Source organism: Melanostigma gelatinosum, assembly GCF_949748355.1.
Source record: "Melanostigma gelatinosum genome assembly, chromosome: 19".
Taxonomy (NCBI): Eukaryota; Metazoa; Chordata; class Actinopteri; order Perciformes; family Zoarcidae; genus Melanostigma; species Melanostigma gelatinosum.
Window position 1 is genome coordinate 2,822,945 of NC_136652.1, and position 15,669 is coordinate 2,838,613.

Here is a 15,669-nt window from a genome sequence, read left to right on the forward strand (position 1 = left end):
GATTGGGGATCATTTAGCTCCTCCACAAGGGAGAATAATTCATCCTCCTCTCTGACTAGTTGCACATAGAAACTCAAAGGGCTGTTGCAGTGCGAGACATAAACATCTGCTTTCATATCTGATGTAATAGATTTTGACGGTAGGTCAGCAAGTTCAGGAAATTTTTCCACAACGCTTTCCTTCAGAGATTCAGTGCTAGGTGATGTGGACTTGATTAGCTGTTTCATTTCTGTGGGAAGGCATCCTTTTCTGGGATTGAGATGGGCATCTGCCGGCTCAGAGCCATTTCCTGTACAAAGTACTTCACTGGAAACCTTTAGAACACAACACCCAATTAGATTCCATCAAGTCTATTTCGCCATTTGTGCTCAAGTCAGCGGTATAAACAACGTCACACCTACTATCTGCGAGTCATTGTCACACAACTTACCATTTTCACTGTAGTCGTACTGGTTAGAGAAGTGTCCCCTCCCATGGTAACCTTGCTGTAATCTCCATTCTCTGTCAGATCTGGAAATGCAAATGTTAACATTTATTTTCCACATTAACATGATTTCCAGATACTAATTTACTTTCATTTGATAGGCAGGAATGAACCACATTGTTTACTAATCAAAAACAAAAGATAAAAGAAGAAATTAATGTGTTTACCAGAGCAACTCATGATGTCAAAGCTGCAGGTAGGACCCTCTCCTGGCAGAGACTCCAACTCATCTATGGCCTCTGTCTGGTTCTCATCCAATGGAGAGTTGAAGTCATCTGGCTCAATGTCCATTACCGAGAAAGCCTCCTCTTCAGCTGCTTTGTCAGTTTCCACCGCACTCTTGTCACAACTCAAGGTCAAAATATCTTGGGCCCCTTTGTTATGGAGTTGGGGTAACCTAGTTTCATCTATGCCACTATCACATGGTAAAATATCTGCATGGGGGTCAACAAGCTTGCCAGTGCTCTGCTCTTCACTCTGGTCTGTCTGAGGACAAATGCAGGCATCAGCAATATCCATGTCTTGGTCTTTGGCATAGTCTAGTTGATCGTCGCTTGGTGCAGTCTCTTTCACAGTTGAGTCACACTGCAGTGGGGTTTGGTATGAAGCGGTCAGTCCAACAGCACCAAGTTGGTTTTCCGGCGTGGAGCTCTTCCACCAGGGTTTCAGTGCCTCATTTATCACTTGACCTTCACATTCCATCTGCACAATGCATTTGATTTTTCCTGCTTCTCTTGTTACTCTGGTGACAGTCAGCTGTAACACTTTCTCTACTGTAAGCACTGACAACTCATCTACTGCACCGCTGTCCCAGGATCCATGTGAAGCATCAAAGCCTTCAAGCTCGCACAAGAATGCCTGTGGAGGAGTTTCCAGAAGGGCAAGGGGGATTTCCCTCAAATCTGTAAAGGTGACTTGGGTCTTGAGCCCATAGTCCACAAAGAGAACAGACAGCTCATCTCCATCTCTGTCAATGACCTCTGCACGGTACCAAGAACCATCGTCTGAAAAGAGAGCAATACATGGGCTGCCAGGGAAGATGGAGCCTGTGTCAATGTGCTTGTGATCGGCGGCATCCAACAATTTTGAATCACTTGATGTATTCTTCTCAAGGTCCTCCGAGTCCGAGGGCTGACACCAAAAGGTCTGGGCATCATTTATAGCCATGATGTAGACCTCTAACTTTTGTCCCTCTAAAAACTCTTCTTGGTGGTAACATTGAGAGGAGTTCAGTGGTGATTTCTCTGAGTTCTCTGGCACGTTCTGCCAGATCTGGGTAGACTGTTTCTTGACTTGGAAAAGTTCCTCCGAGGCAATTTCAGAACCATCAGTTGAGCAGGTAGGAGGGACTTTACACATGACATTCACACCACTGTCTTCAAGACTGACTTCCCACACGGATCCTGACTGCCTGATGAAGTGGCACTTGAGCACCTTGTCTCCACTACCACCTATGTCTTCCGTGAACGCTGACACCACTTCTGGGTTAAGCACTTCCTTTTTTCCAAGACCAACAGCCTCGCTCAGCATACAGTGTGTGCTGTAGATAGGAAGCTGCAAGATAGACTTCTGGAGTCTGCCAATTTTGGAAATTGGCATCATTGCCGTGTTTCCGAAATCAACAAATTCCACAAGAGCCATCGTTTTGCCGTGGACTTCTCTTACAACTGCTCGGTACCACGAGGAATCATCTGCGAACTCCGCTTGAACAAGATCACCTGGATGCAGGTCTTTGATGACGTTGGTTTGGGGGGTGGATTGGGGATCATTTAGCTCCTCCACAAGGGAGAATAATTCATCCTCCTCTCTGACTAGTTGCACATAGAAACTCAAAGGGCTGTTGCAGTGCGAGACATAAACATCTGCTTTCATATCTGATGTAATAGATTTTGACGGTAGGTCAGCAAGTTCAGGAAATTTTTCCACAACGCTTTCCTTCAGAGATTCAGTGCTAGGTGATGTGGACTTGATTAGCTGTTTCATTTCTGTGGGAAGGCATCCTTTTCTGGGATTGAGATGGGCATCTGCCGGCTCAGAGCCATTTCCTGTACTACTTGGTGTGCTTCTACATGGCTGTCTTTTGTGTGGCGGTATGTAGAACTCAAACGGCGCAGCTCTCATTTTTCGGCGATTTTCAGAAACATCGTGCAAAGGCTTTGGTGCAGACTGCAGATTCATATCAGCATTCCTCATTTGACCTGCTGGTTTTAGGGTGGAGGCATTTTTATTGATGGTTTGAGTGCGATCTTCCATTTCTGCACCTTGCTTTGCGACAACTTTTGGAGTCGTTTGTGAATAACTTGCTGAAGCCTCGAGTGCTCTCTGACTCTGGTTGACAACATTCTCATCTGTGTGCTTCGCAGTCTGAAACTTCTTCTTGATCTTCAAATTGACCTGTGTGTTTCCTTGATACAGCTCAACGTGCAGTTTCCCATCAGGTTCTCGGGCCACTACTAGTGCTCGAAATTTACATTCTGTTGCACTCGTCTCAAACCAGCAGTTCATCTCAGTGGGAACGTTGGCAGGGACATCAGAGAGACTACACACAACTGCTTGCACAGGCACAGACATGATGGCATTAGCCTCTCTGGGAACTGGAAGCAAGTCAGACTTTTCCACCTCAATAGTGTCACCATAATCCACAAAGTGAACCAGAATCGCTGGCTTTGTGGCCCTGATCTGTCCCCTGTACCAGTGCCCATCGGTGTATTTTGCAAAGCACAAAGTTCCAAAGACAGTTGGGAGCTTTACATTCTCAAGCTGATGACAGAGATCTCTCACTTTCATCTCAAGATCTTTTATCTCATCAGTGTTTCTCTCGAGGTGGCAGTAGAACTCATGGACATTGTTCACACATGTCACTGTGACCTGTTCCTCTGTTCCAGTTTTGACATTGTGTGTTGAGTAGTAGTATGTGTCCAGACGGAAAGATGGCCCAGCAGCTTTCTTGGGAGGTGCACTTTTGACCAGATTGACCATACTGGTGCAGATGCTCTCAAAGGGAGTTTCTAGATCTACAATGTTGAAAACAATCTTCTGCTCATCTGTACAGTGGTACATGACAGCATATATGGTGCACTTCAAAATCCCAAAGTCTGAGGCCTCAGTTTCCACAAAGCTGTGGAACTTTGCTGTCGCTTTTTCATTCCACTCATTTCTGGCAGACGTGGGGTCAACAGGGTTTAGCAGACTGCATCGAAAAGCTTGGCCTTGCAGAGCAAGGAATTGTGGGCTGATCCTCCTCAGGTCAGAGAAGGAGACTGTTTCTGTCTGGCCATAGTCTACAAATAACACATCCACATCAGGCGTTTCATGTTTGTGAATTACAAGGGCCCTGTACCACATTCTGTTATCAGGGTGGCGAGCGATACAAGACATTTCCACATTGGGTTGGAACTCACTGCCAGCATAATGAGCCTGTAGGTCATGCATGAGCACTTTCAAGTGCCCTGCATTTTGTACTTGTTGGCACCAGAAGTCATTTGGGCTTTCGTTGTAGGACACACTGACATCAATAACACTTCCAATTGCAAACATGTGCTCCTTGAATGCAGGAATTTGTCTTTCGTTACCGGCAGGACCAACTGTGTTTAGGGGCGTCTGGAAAGACAATTCTTTGTTGCTGTATACACGCGAGAGCCTGGCATCTGGGAGTTGTGGCAGAATAGCAGGTTGTGTAGTGATCTTAGTTTTGAGTTGTCGCTGTGTCTCAGCCCTTTCAGCATGGCCAGAGCTCAGTGAGAGGTCTCCAGCTGGCAACTTCACTATTCCTTTCCTTTCTCTTTCCTCTAAAGCCTGTCCAGGAGTTAACATCTGTCTTTGATTTCTTTCTTGTTGAGCTGGATGCTTGCAGCTGGATGCAGTGCTGCGGATGGCATAATCTCCAAGTGTCTTTTCACTCTCCAGAAAACAGCTCTCCTTGGAACCAAGCTGTTCGTTAATGTTTGCGTTTTCATCCCCATAGAGCGTGACGTAGTGAACACCCTCAGAGATGCTTTGGTACTCAAATTTGGCAATCACTGTCTTGTGCAGAAGAAGTGTCCTGAGAGAGTCAATCAGGCTGGTTGTCCATCCAACCCCTTGGTCAGTGAATCCATGGAGCGAACAGTTGTAAGTCACAACGGGCATCCTGAAGAACTCTGTAGCCAGTGGTCTTACATTCTCCATTTGAACAAACTGTTTTGTTCCATAGTCTACGTGTAACACTTCCACCACTTTGTTTGAGCATACCTGTTGTAGAACAGAGCGGTACCACGTGCCGTCACTTCCTCTTGCAGCGCACGGAAAACCAATCATTTCTGGACTTAAAATGCAATTGGTTGTTCTGCCCTCACAGCACTGTGTGATTTGCCCAGAGAGTTTCTTCAGCTCTTGTGAGAAGACCTTCAACTGGCAAAACACCCGCTGGGGATTTGTCACTTCTGTGACTATGACGGTCTCCACAGTTCCTGCTGACAGCTCTGGGTACATGAAGAGCTCTTTCTTATTCAGTCGCTCACCCGCTCCCATGGAGATCTGAGTCTCTGGACACACCTCCACTCTCCCATGGTACTGCAGTGACATCGAGACAAAGTCCAGGAACACATCTGGAGACAGCTTCCTGGCAATTCCCATCTCACACATTTGTTTTGATATGCAAGGGATGTGCAGGAGAATTGTTCTGTGCACCACAAGTAAATCTTGCACACGTGCCTTCACAGACTTCCCAGAGAGAGATTTTAGAAATTCAAGGGCCACTGGAGACCATCTCTTCTCAGGTGAGAGTGGTAACACATTGGCTAGGACACAAAATTCCACTTCGGGTGGCAGGTGGAAGTGGTTCTTCTTGCCCCAAGCCAGCTGACTTGTGGTAGTGCTATATGTTCTCCCTTTGTCAAAGAGGAACACACTGTATTTCGAGCCATTTCTTGAGACTATGCGGGACCTGTACCAAGTACCGTCTACTTGAGCCAAGCACTGGTCACCAGGATTTCCTTCAAACTTTTGAAATGTGTTTCCTGGAGATTGAATCTCTTTGGCAAGGCACTCATAATCTGCTGTCCTCTTCTCGCTAAATTTCCCCCAGAACTCCACAAGCACACAAAGGGGATGCAAATTGACTCTGCTTATGAAGACTGTTACATCTGAGTATTTTGTAGGTAGTCCTAGGATGGAAGACATTTTGGCAGTTTCATGAATTCCAGCTACCCATGATTTGTCACCACCACTGGACGTTATCTGAAAAAAACATACGCACACACAAAAACATACTAAACAACATTGCCACTCACTCATAAAATTCTTGTTCCTCTCAAATTTAGCAAACAGATCACAAGGCTGCCACTTTCACTTTGTATTACCGATTTATCTGCCAATCATCATTTGATCAATACTAAATTTGATTACAATTTCATGAGCCCAAACTGATTTTGTTTTATCCAACCAACATTTCAAAACTGATGGATATTTTCTTTTACCATCACATAAGACAAAAAAGCAGCAATCCTCACAAATGAGAAGGTGTAAGATGGAAATGTTTGATACAACAATGATACAAGAAAAAAAGGGAAAGCTTTCAATTAGTTATCCGTTAATCTACTTATTGGTCAGCTCTAACAACAACAGCCTTGTTATAAGAGACATATCTAAATTGCTAAAGGTTTAGCCATCACCTTGGTGTCACCTTCTCATCAGTGTAAAAAACATAATACTGGAAAAAATGTTTTATGTTTGGTTAATATTTCAATGGGTTACTATTGAACAGGCTGAATCCAGATAAAACTACAGAAGCGAACTAATGTTCACAACCCTCACGTCTTAAAAAGCTCTTTTGCGGACTCTGGTACTTTTCATTTCGATGAAGTCATTGGATGTGTAATTCTATTACCATTAGGGGTGTAGCAATACACGTGTTCGAATTGAACCGTTCGGTACGAGGCTTACGGTTCAGTACGCATTACGAACCGAACAATACGTTTGAATAATACTTTTGCATTTGGAAAATGCAGAAGCTTAAATTGTGGGAAATATAATGTTCTTTCGGTGGAGCCACTGCGCTCAACATGGCAACCCACCCAACGTAACAGACAACGTGCTGTCTGACACGCCCACCGCGGAATAACATTATACTCTGGTGAGGCCTGTGTGTTCTGGGAGGCGCGCTGTGCTAAACTAGCTTAGCAGGAAAACCAACAGCAGCACACACGCTACAAAATCTCCCCGCAGTGTCTAGGTAGCTGTTCCCTACTGATTCAAACAGGGCTAAAGCAATCGCCACGGAGATTGTTATATTTATAGCCGTGGATATGAGACCTACTCTGGAGTGGTAAACTAGGCTGTACGAACATGCTTAATGCTATTGACACTACTCATTCAGGAGCCCATTTCTCCAGACCATAATTCCTGCTTTGTACAAGAAAACAAAAGCCCAAACAGAGAATCAAATGTCCGAAGCACCCGCTGTCGCTCTGACAACAGATGGCCGGACGTCACGGGCTACACAAAGCTATCTCACTGTAACGACGAAAATAGGCCGATGTCATTAATCTAGCGTCTCAGAAAGCAACGGCAGTGCAGCGGATCTCTGGCCTCCTCCAGAGATCAGAGAGTGTGACCTTCTTTCACAGAAGCACAACAGCAGCCCACGTGTTGAAGACAAAACAGGAGTCGCTGCAGCTTCCTGTACACAAATGAATCCCTCATTGTTCAAAGTAAAAAAAATAACATGCTTTTTTGAACCGTGCCGTACCGAACCGTGGCACCACTGTACCGTATTGAACAGAACCGAAAATTTTGTGAACCCTTACACCCCTAATTATTAACATATATACTTTCTGGCTAAAGTAGCTTATCAAGAGTAAAATAATAGCTGTGATTTAACCCTTGTGTTGTCCTGTGGTAATTTTTGACCCCATTAGACGTTTAACGTCTCTAAATGAATGAGACATCATATTTTTGGTTCAATATTGAATGACTTTTCCTAATTTAATGGGGACAACTGGGTAAACACAAACTCAACATGTTGATATGTAAAGTGACATTGAAAGCCATTAAAACACCCGAAAAATATCTCTTTCAAATTTTAGGTCAATCAGTGAGATTTGATGGTGATCAGCATATTTCTCCATGGTCCCGTAAAAGGTATTCTGGATGTGTAGGGGTTTGGGTGTTGGGGGGGGGGGGGGGTGGGTTGTTTTATTTAAAGAGACATTTAGGTAGTCAACAAAAAACTAAGTACCTGACACATACACTTTGGTAGCAATTTTAATTCTAATAATGTTCTGCAGGTTCAAATTGCTGGGGTCAAAAATGACCCCAGGATAACAGGTGTTTGTAAATTTGAAGGAAACAGGAGGCTTAAATGTTGCAGAAATGAATGTTGACATGGAAGAATAGAATAGAAAAGTACTTTATTCATCCAAAGGGGAAATTTGTCTGTTGTCTGGGACATGTTTTATATGTCAGGTAATGACTTGGAATAAAGTTGACCAAGGAGTTGAAACACAGAGGTGGGTGATAATTTATACTGTATGCTTTATAAACAGTCAAACCTGACGGGGTCATTTCTGACCCCAGAGGACAACAGGTGTGATTTTGTGCTGCCATTAGAAAAATTCAAATGATTCAAGAACAGCATCCTCACTAAACTTTGATATATACCTCTCTGTGATAAGTCAAATAGTAAAAAATAATGTAAAGTCAAAAGAATTCATTGCTTCATTGTATTTTCACTCAAAAACAGAGTCTACTTTTATGTAAACAAGGTCTATTGGCCCTAAATTCCAAAATGAAGGGAAACATTTGTGGTAATGGGTTGGACTGAAGTAAGACTAAAGGTGTAAAACAGAATTGATTGACAATTTATACTATATGCTTTAAAAACAGTCAAACCGGGTGGGGTCATTTTTGACCCCAGAGGACAACAAGTGTATGGCAGTCGGGAGGACAACACAAGGGTTAACTGCACGGGACTGGAAGTACACTGGCTGTGGTCATTACAGTGAACAGTGTCTGGCAGTGTGATGAGAGGGCATGTGAGCCCTTGTTGCTGTACTTTATCTCCTTGGAGCAGAGGCTGCATTTAGCATACCCTGTCTTATCAATATATTTAAAATACTGTGACAGCAGGAAGCTGTACTGCTCTCCCTTCACGTCTGTTTAGACCTCCACCTTTATCCAGGACCAGCTCCACTCACATCTCAGCCCTGCGTCAAGCTGCGCTACACAACCAGCCTCCTCTCCCTGAAGCTCTTTGATCACATCATCTTATCAGTATCTCGGCCTCATCATCGTCGTCATAAAAGTTATTATGACCACGAAATCATCCTCAGTCTACTTTTCTCCTTGTCTCAATCCAATCTGAGAAACGCTGCCTGGCCAGTTGGACCCCCCCCAAAAAACAAAATCTCCGATTCACGTGGATGATATATTTTGATTCAGAACTGTGAATTTCGACAAGTTTGCAGGTATGGATATTACATCCATAAGTTGTAAGCTCATTAGATGCAAAAACTACTTAAGTATTAATAAAGATCTTACAACTGAGAAAAACTCTTTATTCAATCAAACTGTTCACATTAAAAAATGTTCCACCTGGAATGTGTATATATGTATTTAGCCAATTCAATCCATTTCAGCAAATGCTGTCGTATAGTCAAAATACTCACTGCTTTTTGTTGTTTTTAGATGTTCACAGGAGATGACGGAGCTTGCACAAATCTTGCTGAGAGCAGGTGCAGTGGGAAATCTGAAAACAGGCCCAAAGGACATGAAACAAACACAGACACTTAACGTTACAACACTGCACTTAAATACTGAGTGATGATGAAGATATTCCATTGTACAGGGGTGGGCAACCTTAGGTACACGTGCCAATGGCTTAACTACTGCCAGTCTAGCAATAAGTGTGCAGAACAACATTTTCAGAGTTATTTGAAAATGTTGAAGTGCCCTCTCATCTGCATGCCAAATGATGCTAAGCTAATTCAACGCCAATTGTGGTCAGATTAGCATGCTGATTGATTCTGCACATGGAGTTACTTACTCAGTAACTAATAACTCACCCGTGTTATTCAGGAGGTCCCGCCGAGGCTTCCTCAACAGACGATGGTGGTAGCACCGGTTTACTGAATTAAACGTTAACCTCAAAAATACACGCACAGCCGCGGAGGCGTCGGCGTTAGTCTGAGCGCCTAAACCTGTTTCACAGTTAGCCTCGTTAGCCGCTGTTAGTCGAGCACCAGTTCTTCCGATGTCACCGTTGTCGTTGATGAAATTTTTTTAGCGGACCCACAAATTCGACAAACCCCACAGGAAACCGGTGTAACGGTAACGGTTAGTCAGTTGAACACGCGGGCGCGTGCCGAAGACTCGAGATACTTCGCCCCTTCTTTTTTTTTCATCCGTGACCAACCTTGCCCTTAACCCGGAACTGTTACTCTGTCACACAAGTAAATGCACAAATTGAACTTCTACTTTCTTACGATCTACTCAGTCGGCGCTGCTCAACACAAGACGGACACAAGGTCCTAACAATGGCAGATCAATAGATTAAACTGGCCGGGCAAGTTTCTGACCAGTAATCTTTTTCATTTTATCATTTTATTGATTTATCTTCAGCAGATTATAGCTGTTCAACACCACCTATATAGATATGAGATAGTCATCTTATCTTGTCGTAACGTTTTTCACACTGCAGCTAATGAATATGTCGATCAAGACTGTTCTGTTTAAATGTTTAGCGGTCAACCATCTCAAGAAACTGGTGACCATTTGATCCTCTCTGAGTTTGCTGGGATGAACATTGTCATTCAGAATTAAATTTTTTTTTTTCATAAATGGACGAAGAAAATACTTCAGTGAATGTAAAAAATAGAAGACACAATGGCGCAGTATGAAATGCATGTATTAAAAATATAAACTGTGACTTAGAAATGATTTACTGATATAGTCTTTCTCTCTGACACAGAGATTGAACGAGACTATACGTTTTTTTTCTACATTTCTTAGTAAACAACGAGTCCCGACAGATATGTGGATGCTTGTGAATGCCAACCATGCCTTAAAATGAAATGTATGTCTGCATTATACGTTTCAATTCTGCATGTTAATGTTCACACTGTACAAATGTATGGGAACCAGCAAGTGCCTGGAATTTGGGGAACTCAACAACACAACAGAATGCTTTAGGACATGGTCATCAGTTATAGGAAGTTTCCATATCTTCTACTGTTGTGTGTTGTGCTTTAAAAAGCTCTTGTTTTTCCATCTGTCTGTTCCAGGCTCCTTTAAGATTCCAGCCTTCGTCGATGCTCCGTTTAAATCCAATGAAAAATGTCCTGTAGTTATCTTCTCCCATGGTCTTGGAGCGTTTAGGTAGACACAATCAGACTGCCACAGAATTGACTCTTGATGAATAGCATGTTGTGCTGACGTATCGGCTGCTGTGAATGGTGTGACTCACTCCTCCCTGGTGTTTCCTATAGGACTTTGTACTCAGCCATATGTGCAGAATTGGCCTCTCAGGGCTTCATTGTGGCGTCCGTGGAACACAGGTATTTCATTTATTTAAAGTTTTAGCTGAATCTTCATGTTCATGTCAGGATTTATTTCATTAAACCAGTAATCAGGGTGTGAGGACAGCAGTTCTTCAAACATATGTAATGTTGTAAGCTGTGTATAATCTTGGCTACATTCAAACTGTAGGCTGACAATACGTGCGCTGAACATTTGAGGCCACGTGTCAGTTGGAGGAACTTCTAGTTGGTGGTGAGCCAAGCCAACAATAATCAGTGGAGTAAGTGTGCAGACAATAGTACGAACCAGGTCATCACATTCCTTTTCAGTATACAGACAAGGGGACCGTATGGAGGAGAACATAATGGCCACAGTCAGTCTGTCGCTCATGTGGGTTGAGGTGGTATTCCGCTGAATTTTTAGCTGATGGTTGAAGGCTGAAGCCACAGAGCGAGAATAGGCATGTGCCAGTGTTGTGACATAGTTTGTGGCTGTAACTAGCCAGTGACGCTTTTTGTCACGCTGGCACATCAGCTGGTGTCGTCTGTTACCACAACAGTCACAAAGAATGTTACTTCTCCTCCAACGTCGTGTCTGTTGAGCTGCAGCAACAGATCAGTGAGTCTGAACAAGGACAAAAACAGGTTCATACTTGAGTTGGCAACTGAACTACATTTCATGCATTTGTGTGAGAAACGGAGAAGAGATCACTAATACGTCACACGCCATGATTCATCATCAGGTTGTTGATCTGAAACCGGAGGTATTGTGAGGCGTGGTAATATACCAAGCATAGCATAATCTCTGGGGCCCTAACTGACAATTGTTGTCAATAGTTGCAGTGATGTTCTCAATGTGCTTGTATGAGGTACTTCTCCATCGTGTATTCCTGCAGTAGATGGAGTTTGTAGAAGCAGTGTACTGCTGTGGACCTGTTTTAGACCGTGTGAGTGAACGCTACATTCAGAATATCTTCACCACTGTACTGCCCTGTCAGATCTGAAGCGGTTCTCTGTGCTCTCTTCAAAGCCACAAGACTCCTTGTCATGTGACCTCAGAACACAGACGCTGCTGGTCGACATCACCTTGTTTGTGTTACTGAGTCACTTTGGTGAGTGTAAACTAAGCCTGGACAACAGTAACGACCTCCCGTGTTCTGAGAGGTATAATTTACTTTTTGTCAATGGAGTCTTGTGTCTTTGAAGAGAGCACAGTTAACAGCTTTAGTTCCCCGTTAGAACGTCTGACAGCAAGGTAAAGAGGTGAATATATTGTAAATATAGCGTACACTCACACTGATATGGGTTCTTTTAGGTGAATGCGTCCACAGCAGTCCATTGCTTTGCTCCCGTGCTGGTTCTCCATCTACAGTAGTAATACACGATGGAGGAGTACCTCATACAACCCCACTTTAAAACACTTTCCCTGTAAGACATTCAAATGACTGTGATATTTATACGTATTGTTCTTCAGTACTCTGCCTTTGACACAGTATCATTTTGCAGCACTGTGTGTATTTTCTTCCCCGCGCAGAGACCAGTCAGCCTCAGCTACGTATTATTTTCGTGAGAAGACGGAGTCGGAGAAGGCAAACAAGAACGGGTCTAAAACATCTACCTCGACCCCAGACAACCTGGTGAGAGAGTGGATGTACTACAGGAGTCTGCAGCACGGGGAGAGTGAATTCCCCCTCCGAAACAAACAGGTCAGCAGCTTTTACTTGACTAGAAAATAACAGCTCTGTACTGTACTGGGAGGAGTCATCCATGTGCCACGTTCGTCCACATAATGACAGCGTCTCATGTGAGTCAGCGGTCAGTGTATGAAAGGTGGAGACTCTAGTCCTCTTTTATACAATGAGGCTGGATTGCACAACTCAGTAACCAATGCTGTGCATGACACTGGTGTTCAAATCAAACCACTTCCTTGTTCCTCAGTCTATTACATTCTCTATCTGATATGTCTCACATTCAACTTTTATCTCAGCATTTCCTCCAACCTGTCTTTAGATACTGCACTTTATTAAACTGAGTTTGGATGCATGTGATGCTGTGGTCATATTTAGCGAATGCTTTTGCTTTTCTGCTAACTTGTGTGGATCATTTGTGTCTCTCGCAGGTGAAACAGAGAGCAGATGAATGCATCCTGGCTCTGGACAGACTCATTGAAATCAACTCGGGGATCTCAGTGCAAAACGTTTTGCAAACACAGTTCGACTGGACGACGTTGGAGGTAACTCATCATGAGCTTTGCTCTACTTTTACACAGATCATGAGTTTCTTTTGGAATTAAAACCTTCAACAAGGCAGCAGCAATCGAGATTTAGTGACAGAAAATGCTTATTTAGCATTTTAGCTATAGTGCTATCGATCCAGATAGTTTCGGTGTGAGTTGCCTGGTGTTGGAGAGATCAGCTGTAGAGATGTCTGCCTCCTCTCCACTATCACGGGACTATATGACATTCGGCTTGTGGTGCTCAAACCGCCAACATAACCATTTGACAAACTCAACAGCAGCGTCTCTGTCCAGACATCATGACCTCGTTATTATCGTTGTTTCAACTATTGTTTATGGAATGAAGTTCCGACGTGAAACTGCTCACAAGGTCTGTCAATGATCTTGAGTATGACAATACTCTCCAGTTCTGATATAACTGATGCTAGGAGGAGTTGTGTTGTCTCACACACACTTAAACCAAACCACGCCTATAGCTGCCATAGCTCCTCACAGGACTCTGATTGGTCCGTGCTGTGGCTTACCGAACACAAACGCATTACTTGAAGCCTGACAAGATGAGTTTATTGTTACACGTGATCCCGCGTGAGAATCCAGCTGCTAGGTAACTTGTGGCCAGCACTCGCTCTGTGTTCCAGTAGTTCCAGTCGTGACCAGAGGGAAAATCTCGAATATCACCTGTGTCCTGATGGCAGAACCTGAAGCTGATCCTCAAACAGATACCGGTAGTAGACCTTTCATTGTTGTCGTCACTCACCATCCATTTCCTCTCGCCTCCATGCCAACAGAACTCCATGGATCTGTGTAGGATAGCAGCGGTGGGGCATTCCTTCGGGGGAGCAACGGTGATAGAAGCTCTGTGCAAAGAGGTCAAATTCAAGTATGTGGATTTACAACGTATATCCATGTCTCCTCCATTGTCGCATTCCCTCGTTTCAGAGAAGCAGGAATATGATACGACGTATGAATTATGCCGTCTGACCTCTCCTGTAGGTGTGGCGTAGCGCTGGACGCCTGGATGTTCCCTTTAGACGATGAGCTCTTTGCCCGGGTGAAGCAGCCCATCTTTTTCATCAACTCACAGAAGTTTCAGTGGGCGGGAAACATCAGCCGCATGAAGAAGCTGGATTCGGCCGTCATACAGCGGAAAATGATCACGATCAGGTAAAATGCACGGGACTGAATTTAGGCCTCGTTGATCTTGTGAGAAACACGGCATTCGCTGACTTTGTGGCGACGTTTTCCTTCATCAGAGGCGCAGTCCACCAGAGCTTCCCAGACTTCACCTTCCTGACGCGCAACTGGATCGGCAGGCTGATGAAGCTGAATGGAGAGATCGACCCCGAGATCGCCATAGATCTCTGCAACAAAGCAACACTAGCCTTCCTGCAACGCCACCTCGGTAAGAACAAGGAAGCGCACACGATCAGCCAGTCACTCCCAGCATCTCACTGCACACACGATCAGCCAGTCACTCCCAGCATCTCACTGCACACACGATCAGCCAGTCACTCCCAGCATCTCACTGCACACACGATCAGCCAGTCACTCCCAGCATCTCACTGCACACACGATCAGCCAGTCACTCCCAGCATCTCACTGTCTCAATTCTGGGTTTTGCAGGGCTACAGAAGAACTTTGATCAGTGGGACCCTCTGATCGACGGGCAAGATGACAACCTCATTAAAGGAACTAACATCACTGTGCTTCAGTCTTCCATCTGAGCCGTCTCATATCCCCAAAATGTCAAGCCAGGCCTGCTTGGTGCTAGAAACAGATTAAAGATAACATTTTGGAATCGTAATAGATGGAAAAGAAAATCTCTACCTCATCAGCAGGACCGATTTTAGTTTTTCTTGACAGATAAAACCAGCGTTTGTTTCATGAGGCCTGAATGTCGCTGAACACTTTTCACTGTTTGTGAAATCTTCACTATTACCAGGAAGTTCTTGGAGAAATGCTTTTGATCATGTTTAATCTTTGAGTGTATGTGAACTGAGATCATGTTATTTCACACAGACCGCATGTCTCTTTGGATGTATGACCTTCCAACAGAGACGAGCTACACTATGATTGCAGTGTGATTCTGGAATAAGACCTATAATGAGAATTGTATCTAACCAATGGGCGTCAGAACAAAAGAAGATTGAGGACTCGTACGTCAGATGAATCATTATTAACGTGTATCCATCCTGATTCAGAGGGCAGCTACATGCAGTAAGTAGATCAGCATCATTAACGCTTACTAACAGGTTGCATTAGAAACTGCATGTGCCTTAACTCTACTGTTCACCCTGGGTCAATGTAACAGCCTTCTACTTTTATACTCTTACCGTAACAGAAACCCAATAAATCTGGTTTGTATACAAATACGTCTTTTGCCAACTGCTTTAAGTCTTTCAGGTTTGTAAAGCTATGAGCTTACAAACAGGATCGGAGGCTAAAACCCAAGCTTT

The 15,669-nt window shown here is 43.9% G+C and overlaps 2 protein-coding genes across 2 annotated transcripts; one reads left to right on the top strand and one right to left on the bottom strand.

Annotated features, from left to right (window-relative positions):
* Positions 1–223: 223 nt before the first annotated feature.
* Positions 224–5,644, bottom strand: tdrd6a (tudor domain containing 6a; the record flags this gene model as incomplete). Its single annotated transcript, XM_079291107.1, has 3 exons — positions 224–306; positions 451–510; positions 652–5,644. 3 exons carry the CDS (start codon positions 5,642–5,644, stop codon positions 224–226), a joined length of 5,136 nt encoding a protein of 1,711 aa, XP_079147233.1.
* Positions 5,645–10,345: 4,701 nt separating this feature from the next.
* Positions 10,346–15,556, top strand: LOC306793462 (platelet-activating factor acetylhydrolase-like; the record flags this gene model as incomplete). The annotated part of the gene is made up of 9 exons (XM_079291108.1): positions 10,346–10,366; positions 10,716–10,837; positions 10,948–11,016; positions 12,512–12,683; positions 13,097–13,210; positions 14,002–14,093; positions 14,207–14,377; positions 14,467–14,615; positions 14,837–15,556. The coding sequence occupies 9 exons, from the start codon at positions 10,346–10,348 to the stop codon at positions 14,935–14,937; spliced, it is 1,011 nt and encodes a 336-aa protein (XP_079147234.1). The 3' UTR covers positions 14,938–15,556.
* Positions 15,557–15,669: the final 113 nt, after the last annotated feature.